Source organism: Pseudorca crassidens, chromosome 14, assembly GCF_039906515.1.
Source record: "Pseudorca crassidens isolate mPseCra1 chromosome 14, mPseCra1.hap1, whole genome shotgun sequence".
In the NCBI taxonomy this organism is placed as follows: domain Eukaryota; kingdom Metazoa; phylum Chordata; class Mammalia; order Artiodactyla; family Delphinidae; genus Pseudorca; species Pseudorca crassidens.
Window position 1 is genome coordinate 69,992,991 of NC_090309.1, and position 13,825 is coordinate 70,006,815.

The 13,825-nt window shown below is 50.8% G+C and overlaps 1 protein-coding gene across 1 annotated transcript in view; it reads right to left on the minus strand.

Annotated features, from left to right (window-relative positions):
- The window catches only part of PLB1 (phospholipase B1), a 201,933-nt gene that overhangs the window by 77,061 nt on the left and 111,047 nt on the right, over nucleotides 1-13,825 (minus strand). Inside the window, exons 14-19 of the mRNA XM_067703362.1 lie at nucleotides 13,729-13,815; nucleotides 7,217-7,279; nucleotides 6,350-6,429; nucleotides 5,199-5,274; nucleotides 4,163-4,267; nucleotides 3,039-3,095 (exon numbers count right to left, since the gene is read on the minus strand). Of these exons, the coding sequence (XP_067559463.1) occupies nucleotides 3,039-3,095; nucleotides 4,163-4,267; nucleotides 5,199-5,274; nucleotides 6,350-6,429; nucleotides 7,217-7,279; nucleotides 13,729-13,815 (468 nt within the window). The remainder of the gene's footprint in view (nucleotides 1-3,038; nucleotides 3,096-4,162; nucleotides 4,268-5,198; nucleotides 5,275-6,349; nucleotides 6,430-7,216; nucleotides 7,280-13,728; nucleotides 13,816-13,825) is intronic.

Genomic DNA, 13,825 nt, shown 5'->3' on the forward strand with positions numbered 1-13,825 from the left:
TATAACAGAACCTAATTTTTTAAGGACGCCAAAGGAAAATTCATAGGTTTTCCCAATAAATCCATTTGCACTAAGAACCTTGTCCTAAATGTCTCTTTATCAGTCACCTACGTCCTTCCTGCTGCCATTAATCCCCTTTACACACGCTCTGACCCTCCATCCTCAGGATGGAAAATGACTCGGCTAGATCAAATGACCCTTTGCGTGTCCCTCCATCCACCGCCCTGCACCGCACGTGCCCGTACACACCCTGGGGACGCTGGTCCTGTTCTCTTACTCCACCCTTCAGCCCTTTAATTGCTCGCATCTCTTCTGCACAGCCTCCCTGTCCCCGAGATGAACTGGAGCGTGGCAGGGGTGGCGGGATGACCTTTGACGTGCTCTCAAGAGTCCCGCTTGACTGTGAGCCCTTCTCACCTCGCCCTGCGCCTCTGGAGCTAGCGCAGGGCTGGGAATAAGGTGGGGGGCCGTGACTGCTAGAGCTGGCAATTGAGTCCCCACAGGTGGGTCTCATCAACACTACTGTTACATAAGAATCATCAGAAGTTATTGAGGAGGCAGGACGGGCCCAGGGAATGAATTACATCCCAAACACAAAACCCTCCTCTGCTCCATGCCAGGAGCTCCGCTTCCGTCTGGGTGGCTCATGCAGCCAGGCGTGTTTCCGAAGCAGGGCCGCTCACGATGACTGCGTGCGTGTGTGTGGGGTTTTCCTTCACTGGCCCTCAGAGCTTACGCGCACCTCGGGACTTGGCCCGGGGAGCAGACACTGTGTAGCCCTGCACAGTCGCCACCATCGCTGTGGCCTAGGTCGAGGCCAAGCAGAGAAGCGGTAGAAGCTGGGCCCCTCTGGTCACAGCGATTCTGCTGGTCCCTCTCTGCTCCCCATGTAAGAGGGTGGCCCTCACTCGGGGCTCTTGTGTGTCTGCAAATGTGGGCATGACGGACGTAGCTGTCTTTTACCTCTGTAGTCGCAGTTAAGCCCAACACCACAGAGGCACACAGAGGTGGAGGCAGGGAGGCTCCTGGACTCCCTATGTCCCTGGGAGGACACAGGAGGGAACCCAAGGGTGAACTGCTCCTATATTTCCCAAGGTCCTCTGAGGCTGGCAAATAGAGAAAATGGGGCCCAGAAAGACCACGTGACTCACCTCAAGAAACAACCAAATGCACAGCTGGACTCAGAACCCAGGTTTTCTGGCTCCTCACCCAGTGCCCTTTCCCCTAACCTGTTACCTTCGTAATTTCTCATAAATTAACCTGCAGGAGCTGTCCATGCGCTCGGGAGCCATGGGATGGTCTGGCATTTTGCCAGAGAGGAAGCCAGGGGACGCGCTTCCCTCCTTGTTGGCTCGGCTACAGGGACCTCGAGGCCTCTCCCTGGGAAAGGACTGCCGGTTCGTTGGGCAGGTAACTGCCCACCTAGGAAAGCTGCCTCCTCCCCAAAGCCCCTGGGACACCTACTGGGTCCCAGACCTTTGGCCTTGAGCGTGAGACCTTCTGCTCCCCTCTGGGCACCTGCCCATCCTCGCCCTCGAGCGGGTTTCAGGGCGCTGTGCGCGCCGTGCGCCTGTCTGATTGCACAGGGCACTTCATTCATTCGTGGGGCCTCCTTATCCCGTTCCTCTCCCACCACCCCTTGCTAGTGCATTTTATTCTGTTCACACAGCTCCTCTCGCCTGGGAATGCCAGCCCCACCTCCTCTGACATATTTCCCCCCAACCCATGCCGACAAAGCCAATTCCAGTCCCACCCTCGGGGGGCCGTCCTGGCCTCTTGCCCATATCCCTTTTGGGTGCTCTGTCCAGGGCATGACCCTGTTCCTGCTGTGCCCTTCCAGCTATTCGCTGGGCCATTTGGTGTGTCTCCTGTATCTTCCCTGGACCCAGCATAGGGTAGGCACCCTCTAGGCTTTCTTTCATTGCTTGGGAGAAAGGTAACAGAGGAGGAGAGAGGTTTGGCCGAGCTGGAAGAATCAGCCCTCCTCCCCCAGAGAGAGGGTGGAGGGAGATGAACAGCAAAGTGGTTTTCTGGGGCCTGACTGCTCAGGGGTCAGGCCCACCAACAAGGGTCCTCGTTCAAAGAAATCAAATGGCTTCTCCGAAGGCTAGTGTGACTCCGTCAGTCCGGGCTGCCTGGGCTGGCCCCTGCCCTCCCTGCTGTCTCACTGGCCACTGCGCACCCAACTACAGCTGCTCACAGGACTCAGCACAGCACCTCAGTCTGAGGAGATGGAGAGAAATTTTTCTAATGCAAGGAAGAAGAAAACCAGGTTGCCGTCCCTGGAATTCTAGGACAGTTTGGATGGGAAAAAAATAAATGGCAAAATCAGGTCTCTGTCTGGTGCTCTGGAGAGGTTCAAAGTTTAATGGAACATTCCAGCCACTGACTAATCCCAGATAGCCCCGGGGGACCTTCAGAGTCTGGGGGAAGCCCGTCACAGTCAGAGTAAGAAGGGCCACCCAGGGTGAATACTCGCTGTGGGCCGGGAGGGAGCTGTACACTCTCCACGTGTTGGCTCGGGGGTTTTGCAGAAAGGGAGCTGAGACCCTAAGTTCACACAGCTCGTGAGAGCTTTGAACCCAGGTCTTCATCACTCCACACTCACCCCAGGCACCACCCTGGGCATTGGAAACTTAAGTGTAAAATGAGGGAGAGCTGGGCCAGGTTGCTACGTGAGCCTTCTCCCTAGTGCCCCACTCCAAGTGAGGTCTCCCAGACAGATGCCAAGGAAACGTTCCTGCATCCGGAAAGAGCAGGACTGAGGCTGCCCAGGGAGCCGTGCTCACTGTCAGGGCTGCAGCCCAGCTTCCAGGAAGAGGAGGTGAAACTCCCAGGTGGTCCCAGATGGGCTGTCACTGGATGTGGGAGGGACCCCTGATGGCCCAGAATCATCATCTTGGGGTCCTGCTGGTGTCCCTCAACCCCTCCATCAGAGCGGTGAGCAGATGGGGCACGACGGCAGAGGCCCTGCTTCTCCTTCCATAGACTAAACCCCAGGCTGGCAGGGCAGCGCCCCGGGACCCCCAGCCACTCACCATGCTGTTCCAGAGAGTCAAGGCGAGGACGGTGGGATCCTGGAGTGGTCGCTCCCCCTGAAAGAGAACCAAATGAGAGGTCCCGTGTGCCCCCGGGGCTGGGACAGCCCTGCCGCGCACTCTGAAGCTCTCCCGGCAGAGATGGGGGTCCTGATGCACTCAGATTCTATCTCTCAGTCCCTCCCCATCAATAATGGCAGGGACTTACAGGCTAGGAGGTGAGGGCCTGTAGGGGCGCGTCTCACGTCTGGCTGCTCCTCCGCATTGTGGGGTTGTACACACTGAACTCAACAGCAGAAGGAGGTGACAGGGAAGTGATTCAGGTATGGTCTGAGTAGGAGGGGGGGACGGGAACTAATATTCCTTCTCCTACTAAACCACTGTTTAAACATCACTGAAGTCCCGGAGGGACACAATGACTCCAATGGCAGGAGCCAGGAGCCTGGAGGGAGGGGCTGTCCCAGATGTACAGTGCTGAAGCCCCACAGGTGTAGAGACCTTGCTGAGCTGAGCACGTGTGCACCCACCACAGCGCTTGTGGTCTGCAGGACCCCCAGGGGGAAGGGGCGTTTGCCCAGTGACCTGGGTGAGGAAACAACTCAAAGTGCCCTCCCTTGCAGGGATAGATGTGGAGGAGACTTCAGGGGGAGGAGTGCAGTGTGGGGCCTGGAAATTCCATCCTGAATAGTCACCATAGCTGAGAGACACTGCGGGCTTCCCAGAGCCAGGCGCTGCTCTAAGTTCCTCACATGTATTTAATCACCCTGACAACCACTCTAGCAGGCGGAATGTTAATAATGGCCCTGATTTCACAGATGAGGAAACAAGACACAGAGAGTTCAAACAACTTGCCCAAGGTCACACAGCCGGCCCATTCCAAAGCCAGAAGCCGTCTGGCTGGAGCCCATGCTCTTTACCTCTGGGCGGCTCTGCCTCTCGGAACCTTCCTCACGGGGCTATCCAACCTCACGGGGAAGTTGTCCAAAAAGTATAAGAGAACACTGCAGCATTTCCCCCTGAGACTACACATCCTGGGCTCGGTGAAGCTCAACTGTGTTGGGGCATCTGCAGAGGAGAGGGCAGGGGAGGGAGAGGGAGAGGGTGTGAGCCAGGCCCTCACTCACCGAGGGTGGTGGCAGGGTTCCCTCGTAGAAGAAAGGCTGGAAAACCACTGCGAAGGACGTCTGCTCGTTGTACTTGCTGGAGGCCAGGAGCTGTTCCCAGGTTTCCTGAAGAAAGGAGTACCAGCGAGGCTCAGCCTGCCCCATCCTCACACCAGGGAGTTCCCAGCAGCCCCCCGGTCAGAATCACCCACCCATGCTATTCTGAATCACATGCTATTGGGAAGCTCCCTCTCATCTCACACTTCAGGGCCCTTTGATTAACTAAACCAGGTTTTCATTTTCCTCTGACGTCCAGCATCAGGTAAGACCCGAGAACTGTTCTCTGGGAGCTCGAGAAGTATACGCCAGCCCAGTATGTAGCTAGGGTCCCCACTCTCTCTTCAAGGGCTGAGTTCTGTACAGGGATGTGCTATTAACCACTCAAAAAATGTCATTTCCAAAGCAAGAGAAATGACATACAGCTTCATATGGAAAACTTCTTATACAAAACTGCCTCTTAAATAAAAAATCATCATGTTAACGCATGTCAGTGGGAACCGTGCTTTGCACGGTTTGCTGGTGGGGATGGAGGTTTCCGCTGAGCCACGCACACTGTCTTGGGATCTCTCCTGTAAACTAGATGCACATCTTCAGGAGCCAGACCGTAGTCCAGGCTGCAGTCTGTGCAAGCCTAGTCCAGGCAAACCCGTCCACCAGCCACAGATGCAGTGGCAGAAGGGGGATGATGACCAAAAGCATCTTGGAACGACCTGCAAAATCCTTCAGCATCTTTTACCGTAGGTACCACCACCACCCTCCACTTGCATCCACTCTCCCCGCAACCAGTACGGCAGTTCCCACTTTACGTGCTGGAAGATCAAGTCAGCACCTGGAAGCGACGCAAGAGTAGCTGCTGTCGTTCGCTCCTGACTCAGTTCTGACTTCAGCTGGTGGGGTCCTACGTCAGCAAACGTGCACCCTAATTGTTCCCACCATCCCTGTTCTCATGACCACCTGCCCCTGTGAGCCAACAGGCAGTGTCCCAGAGTGCACTCACCTGATAGGCCCACTGGGTCGCAACCCTGGACAGCCGCGAGGTCTCCCCTGAGCACCTGCAGGGCTCGGCCGTGGGACTGCAGGTTAAAACAAGCAGGAAGTGAGCATGGATGCCGTGTGGGGCCGTTTAGACTCCCTCTTGGAGGAAGGTGGGGCTGGGGGCACTGGGAGTTGCTTTGGGAGCCGGGGGAAGGGGAAGCTGGAAGTCTTAGATGGCCCAGGAGAAGGAAGGAAGGAAGTACACATTGGGGAGAAAAAAGGGTACGTTATGGAGCTTCCCTGGTGGCGCAGTGGTTGAGAGTCCGCCTGCCGATGCAGGGGACACGGGTTCGTGCCCCGGTCCGGGAAGATCCCACATGTCACGGAGTGGCTGGGCCCGTGAGCCATGGTCGCTGAGCCTGCGCGTCCGGAGCCTGTGCTCCGCAACGGCAGAGGCCACGACAGTGAGAGGCCCGCGTACCGCAAAAAAAAAAAAAAAAAAAAAAAAAAAAAAGGGTATGTTATGGAGACGCTGCCTCTCACTTCATCTCCTGATGCACCGCTTCCCTCACTGCTCCTCCCCCAGAAATCCACCTCCTGTTCTCCCCTCCCCTACTCTGAGCCACCGTTCCTTCAGCTTTCTTCCTCTTCAAACCCCCCTATCCTCTCTGCACTGTCCTCTCCTTTCTGTTGCCACCACCTACAACGCCCCTGATCTGACTTTATCCAGCCAGAAATCTCAGGATCTGGGCTCAGAAAGTTTAAATTATCTGAAAAATCTCAGAAATACATGGGAATCAAGTTGTGTGAAAATAAAATACAATTAGACTAAATTGTCTTTCCAATTTCTGGAAATAATACTTCTTGGCTAATAGCTGTTTTGCCCAAGCTGGTTTTTAAACTCTCAAGTCACCCTGGTGGGGCTGGGGCACCTGTCACTACGTCAACCAGGCTGCATATTTCATCCTTTAACTCAGTCCCCAAAACAATGCGGCAGAGGGCCCCTTCCGCAGCCTGACTCTGCCCCCGCTGGCTGTGGAATCTCACACACGTCGCTTTGTCTCTCTCCCACTCCACGCCTTGGATCAGCTGATGCACGTGAAGTGCCCCACGCGGTGCCTGGCGCGTGGCACCAGTCGACAAATGCTGGTCCCTTTTCACTTCCCTTTTTACCTGAGCGGAGTCCCCTGATGCCAGTGCGAGCCCCTCAGAACCCCGGAGAGATCCACCAGGTTCACAAACGCTTTGGGGACCTAGGGGGATACGAGGGGCAAGATGAGCATTTGCAAAGTCGCTGCCGCTGCCCTGCGGCCTCTCTGGAACCCCTGGTTTGAGCCTAGTTTGGGGTCTGGTTGAGCACGATGGGACTCTCCTTGGTTAAACAGGCAGGCCCTCTGGGACGTGGTTGGCTGGGGTCAGTTCAAAGCTGTCAGCTCTGTCGGCTGCGCCATCCAGAAATGGGTCATTCACCGCCCCTCACGGTGGGCAGGGCACCTCCCCAACACAGGGCAGCAGGACCCAGTGGTAATGGGACTGGGGACCCTCTTCCTCCCTAGGGAAAGGCGGGGAAGGTGAGAACCCAGAGCTCCCCTGGGATTTCCAGGACCTGCAGTGCTCACACTAATCACTTAGGGAAGCCTTGAGAGTTCTCAAGGTCCCTGCAGGCTCCAGGCCATCACTGCCCCAGACACAGTCAGAAACGGGCCTCAGGAAGGAGCGGGTCACAGAGACCCCAGGGGGGAACAGGGCTGTATCCTCCCTCCTCCTCAGGGGGCGCTCTTAGTAATATCCTTTGCAAGAGTGAAGAGGTCTATCTGTGACCCGTGTTTTCATCAAAAGCACTCCAGAGCCTTCCCTTTCCCTGGGGTCTTGGTCTCCCTCCTGGGAGTCCATTTTGCCGTCCTGGTGGAGGCCATTCGAAAGAAACCAGAACCTGTCCCCCCATCCCACGGAAGGGCAGCTTCTCCTGGCTGCTGCAGGTGCCCGTGAGGGAGCTCCGGGCGCGTGGTCCCACCAAGCTGAGGGAGCTGCCAACCTCACCTCCTGATGCAGGCAGTCCAGCATTCTCGTCAGCTGGTCCATGCTGCTCGTCACGTGTCTTTGCTGTGGAAGGAGAAATGTTCTGAGTGTGGGTGGGGACGGGGGACACGGGGCAGAGAGGCCCAGGCTCACGCTGGCCTGTCCCTTCCCCTCCCCAACCCCCCATCCCCCCTCGACAGAGATGATAGTAACAAAAGCCCCATCTAGACCCCAGTTTCCCACACACAAGTGTAGAGTTCCCAGAGCTTCCTGGGATTTTTGTCCATTCTCTGACTTCCCCAACACATCACCCACTAGGAAAAAAGTAAACTCTCCCAAATGAGAAGTTCTGTGTCAGGGAAGGGCAAACCCAAGGCCAAGGCAATTCTAAAGCTCACATGAGGGACATGAGACCAGATTTATTCCCAAAGACTGATGGAACCACTTTGACCTGAAGAAAATCAGGTCCAAAGGGGGAACGCTTGGATTTAAGGACCCAGATGAACCTCAAAACTTCCACATGGCACTCTTATCAGACCTTTCCCTGCCACATCTGCCCTAAGAAAAGGGCTCCTGTCACTGAGTATTTAAAGACACCTTCTTCCCACCCAATTCCTTGCAGGTAATGAAAATAAACAAATGAGAGCACTTCAAAAAACAACCCGGGTTTACCTTTTCAGTGTAAAAACAAAACAAAACAAAAATAAACTTTGCAACAAGACAGATTCCTAAGCTGCTTGCAAACCTGCTGTCCCCTGAGGCGACTTGGCTCAGACAGGAAGACAAAGCAGGCCTAGCAGCCGTTCTGTTTCCTGGGGGGGACACAGGTGGTGACTCTGGAGACAGCTGCCCATCAGTCGGGCTGGGACCGCGTGGAGGGCGGCCTCCCGCTCCTGTGTCCCCACTTTGGTGCCAGGCTGTCCTCTGGAAGCCAGTCCAGCCCAATCTGCTGCCGTAGCCAGCAACAAAGCCTCCTGTCTCATTTTTTCTCTCCCTGAGCAAGACATTAAGCATCACACTTTCCCTTCTTAGGAGTCATAGGAACTTCGGTCCAGAAAGGTCCTCACTGCCTGTATCATATGCAGGGCATCCCTCTTTCCTCGGGGAATCCCTGTATGCGTCTCCTCAGACTGCAAACCCTGATTTAGAAACCTCTTAGTCAAGGTGCTGATTCACTGCTACAGAGTGAATCAGGGCCCACCTAGGCTTTCCAGGTATTGAATGGTTGTCCTTGGGGCACCAACTGTCCCTGATCCTTAGTGGAAGACATGATGCTCCTATAAAATGTCCCCTGCCTAGAAGGTCACACGTGATAAACTCCTCCATAACTCGAAGTCAGGAAAAAGCTTATTTCTTCAAAGGAACTTACACATTTCCATATTTTGCCCCCAGAATCAGAAGAATGCTCTGTTATCAAACATGTGCCTGCAACCAGACTTAACTTTTTCTACCAAGTTATTTATCTGGGATTTATTCCAAGAAGTAAGATTATTCAGTCAAAAGACACAAACACTTTTAGGTTTCTTGAGTCATACTGCCAGCGTGTCCTCCAAAATGTTGACACCTGTTTCTAAAGGCATCTGCAAGGAATGAATGGGTATATTTTTGAAACCAAGTGTCATCCATTAGATACCTTAAACTACAACTTGCTTAATAAATAATGAACTGTAACCTGCCTTCACTGATCAAGTTCCCTTAATTGTTTTTATAAAAACTTGCATGTTCTCCAAGCATTCCATGGCCTAAATAAGATGTTTGCCCTAGTTGTGTTTCAGGAACTTGGAGTCGGCTGTTCACTGGCTCAAGCTCCAACTGGACAAGACTGGTTGAGGCCTCCAACTGGGCATGTGTTGAGTGTCCCATCAGTGACCTTCTGAGGTCAGAGGGCCCAGAACTCCACCTTCAGAACATGCTAACGCTACCATTTTCTGAACATGCATCCCATGAAGAAGCATGTGTCCCCTTGAAGAAGCATGTAGCTTAGCTGCACCTGCTCAGAACGATTACCTCACCTTTTTCTTCTCTCCAATCACCTATCCCCCACATTCCCCATGCCTCGGACTGCCCTGCTTCTTTATCCCATAAATATCCCGAGGCGGATTTGAGATTTGTTCTCGCATCTCCTCACTTGGCTGCCTGGTGAATAAATCCTTTCTTTCTGCAAACCTCAGTGTCCCAGCATTTGGCCTGTCATGCATGGGGCAGAGAAACTTGATTCAGTAACAGATTTTTGCAGTGTTAGGTTTTTTGTTTTTCTTTTCCTTTATTTTTTCTCTTCTTGCAATTTTGTTCTCACTCCATATAACTAGACTTTAACTGGAGAGCAGTAAGCAAGAGTCCAGACCCTAAAAGCATCCCTGTGTCACTGCTATGAGCCAGGTTACTAGTTAGCTCTGAAGCACCTGCCTTTGAATTGCTGCATCCACCATAGCAGCCCTGAAGAAGCACCATCACTGCCTAATGAATGGTTCCTGGTCTTACTCTCTTATGGCTTTGGTCTTAAGAAATCCCTAAAGAACACATGTGGACACAAGCCCTTGTCTATTCCCCATGAAAGGAGCCCAAAGGTCTCTTAGGGGAGGAAAATTCCAGGTCCTAAGTAGGGCAGGACCGGAGTTTAACATTTCTTCTTAACAATAAAATACCTTTTTCTCACATGAACTGTTTCAGGAAACCTGCCATATGTATGCCACAGTTAAAGGCAGAGCTGCTCTGTGAGGTCGGGTGGAAGCCTGGAGCCCACAGTCTCAGAGCACCTCCTGCAGCCCCTGGGACTCTGCAGAGCAACCCCTGAGGGAGAGGCCATGCCTGGGATGTGCTTTGGGGATGCAGAAGTGCTGTGTAAGAGCTTCTCAGATGGGGGATCCTGGTTAGCTGTGGCCAGAAGCGCCACCAGGGAGACTAGGAGGTGAGGGCTGGGTCTGGGCTGCAGAAGCAAGAGTGCAAGAGTGAAGGGAGGAACCAGCCAGCCCAGGCCAAGGAGGTCGAGAGCCAGAACCATGAGCCGCAATGTCCTTTGGGGGAAATGGAAGTGCAGGTGGGATTTATTCTAGGCTCCAAAGCCTCGGTGGTCTTTGGGCAAAAGGAAAATCAAGACGGAAGGAAAAACGCAATACAGTGGGAATACGAGTGGATGATAGTAAACATCGCTTCAGTGAGTTCAGTTTACAGAGATTAAGTCACTGGTATGTAGCCATTTAGAAATCAGGAGTGGAGCATGGCTACTTTTGTCATATGTTTACAACCAATTAAAAGTGTGAGGTTCTAAGTGTGAATAAACTTAATCCACATGTATCAACATGACTAGATCCTGAGGGAATTTCACATGCTGACAAAAAATCATTGGCTTTGATAACAACAAGTGTTGGAAAGGTTGTAGGTAATGGGTGCACTCAGACACTGGTGAGAATATGTGATATTGCCATTTGTAATACGAGGTATATATTTGGTTTTCGTCCCCTTTTGCGGCACAGAGCTCATAAACCATTGGAATTTCCTAAGTGATGAGAGCATAAAAGTGTATTTTGCTGTGTTAATGAGGTGACTTTGGAACTACACCTAAGGATGGGGGCTGGTTGCCAGGAGAACCAACCCTGGGATCAGAGAGTTGGAATTTTCAGTCCCCCTGCCCACGACCGCCACCCAACCTGGGGCTGGAAGTTGAATCAGTTGCTGTTGGCCAATGATTTAGTCAATCCTGACTGTGTAACGAAGCTCCATAAAAGCGCAGAAGGATGGGTTCAGAGAGCTCCCCTGCTGGTGGCCACCTGCAGGTGCTGGGAGAGTGGCCCACCTGGAGAGAGCACGGAAGCTTCTCGCTCTTTCCCCATACCTTGCACTATGCATTTCTTCCATCTGGCTGTTCCTGAATTATATCCTTTTATAATCAACCAAGAACCTAGTAAGTAAAATGTCTCCCTGGGTTCTGTGAGCCACTCTAGAAAATTAATTGAACTCAAGGAGGGGCTTGTTGGAACCTCCAATCTATAGCCAGTTGGGCAGAAGCTCAGGTGACAACCTGGACTTGGGATTGGCAACTGAAATGGGGGCTGGGGACAATCTTGCAGGACTGAGCTCCTAACCTGTGGGATCTGATCCTGTCTGCAGGCAGATCGTGTCAGAATTGAGCTGAATTGTAGGACACCCAGCCGGTGTCTGAGAATTGCTTGGTGGCGTGGAAAAGCCCCTTATATGTGGGGATTGGTCCCAGGATATTAGAATATAAAGGTGTTCAGCTCCTTTGGAGGGCAATTAGGCAGCCCTTTAAGACTTAAAGTGTATGTATCTGATGACCAGCAATTCTGTGTTTACGAATCTACTCAAGGCACTTTCTTCAAACTGCTTTGATCATGACCCACAGTGTGAGATATGTTCCACATCACAACCCGGTACACACATATCTATATATAAATGAAGCAAAAATAATCACGAACCAACACTTACCTTACTACATGCAATGAACTCTAATATTTTATAGTTGATCCTAGTCTAGTTCTTTTTTTATAATTTTTGGTTGTAATCTTTTAAACTGATTTTTGACCCACTAATATACTTCAATCTATAATCTGAAATATAATAAATTACACTGTAATTGAATACAATGAAATATAATCACTGTATTTAGAAAACCACCATGTTCAAGTAAATGAACAAGATTGTTTATATTAGTGGAAAACTAGAAACACCTAAATGGCCATCAATACAGAAATAGTGAAATAAAATGTAGTAAATGTACACGTGGGATACTATTTAGCAAGTAACAGGAATAAACTCAATCCATATGTATCAACATGACTGGATCTCAAAAACACTTGATTAGTGAAAAAAACTGTTCAGTGGTACATACGATATAATACTATTTATGTTAAATCTCTCTCTTATATACACACACATAAAGGAATACTAGGATTTACAAATATGCAAAAAGTTTGGAAATAAAAAGAGAGAGGATTGGAGGTGGTGGCTAAAGGGTATTTTCGCTTTAACTATAATGTTTCATTTTTTAAAAGAAGAAAGCATCTGTGCATTGCTTGTGTAACTAAAATTTAATAAAAATAAATAGTGCATAAATGGACACGCACACAGGAATACATCATGCATGTATTCAAGAATGCATGTAATGTACTGAAGGAATAAATACACGAAAGAATGCAAGAATTCACATAGGAATGCTCGAACACAAGATAAAATACATGGAAGAAATCATGAATGAGTGTAAGTATCAATGAATACATTCAAATATTAAAAAAATCAAACAAAAGCTAGCATGAACAAACTCATCATAAGTACAATAATGTGTGCCTGCATGTAAGAAGAGAGAATGAATTGATGCACGAATAGATAACTTATGGATGGATGGATGGATGGATGGTTGCGTGGATATATAGAGGAATGCAGCCATGCCTAAATGCTTGTTTGAGCATTTCAATGCATGAATGTGTAAATTCACGAGTAAATGTTGGTGTGCAAAATGGCCAAAGTGCAGGGGGTGGTGCAGACAATAAACAGGGCATGGAAATTTCCCTTGGTATGGGAGAAAACAGAGGTGAAGTAGAATAAGCTTCAAGATCTATATGCCACAAACCCAGGAGATCTGCAGGAACATTGTTTAACAAGAGCTGATTAGGGAAGGTGGGCTTCTGTCAGCATTCTCCCAGCGCCTAACATCACTAAAGGGAGGGGATTTTGGTGGTGGAGCAGGGGTCATGGGGCATTTGGAGGAAGGCAAGAGTACGTATTTGGGAGAGGGGCACAGAAAAGAAGAGGACAGCATCTCAAGAAACTTCACCCTTGCCTGTGCCATGGCCTGGTGGAGGCCCTGGAAGGCTGCTGAAAGGACAGTGGGCAGGTGTTTGAACTGCCGTAAGTGGCAGGGCCAGCTGGGTGGCAATGAGGCTTCAGGCTCCAGAAGGGTCACCTGTATGCCATTTACGTCACCATGGCCTAGGCCTCTAAGCCACCCTCTCACTTTCAGTTGATCCTAACCTGGACACTTGTCAATAAAGACTTAAGTCATAGTCAGTCACCCACCTAAATATCTTAAAAGTCACATGTTTCATATCTCATTCCTGGCAACGCCAAAGAGCCTGGAAGATACAGTCTACCTAATAAACAACTAGACAACTTCCCACTAAAACTAGGGTTCACGGTGAGCTAGAGTTCAAGAGGTGTTATCAAAAGTACTGCTTTATTTCCTAAGTTCAGCATTCAAATGAAATCAGAGTTAAAAGAGGCAAAATGATTTTTGAACTAGGAAGCGGATTTTCCTCAGGTGCAGAATGACCATTGACTCAGCTTATCTATACCATGGTTTCCTTTTCCTGAATGGTAAGGATGGTAAGTTAAAAATACCTCTCCCTCAGTATGTTTCCTTGAGCCCTTAGATATCTGTCTGTCTCTCTACCTGCCTGCCTGCCCTAACTCTGAAACAGGTGCTATCAGGCCCAGCCTTCCAGATGTAATCAGGCAGGTTTAGTTCCTTCTGCACCCACCCCAGCATCTGCAATCCCTCTGCCTCCCAGCCTGTGGTTTACCTGTTGGGCGGAGGGACACAGGTGACACTGGCTAGTGTTACTGAAGAACACGGTGATGAGCTTCCAGTCATTCTGAAAGTCAAGTTGCTGGAAGAGA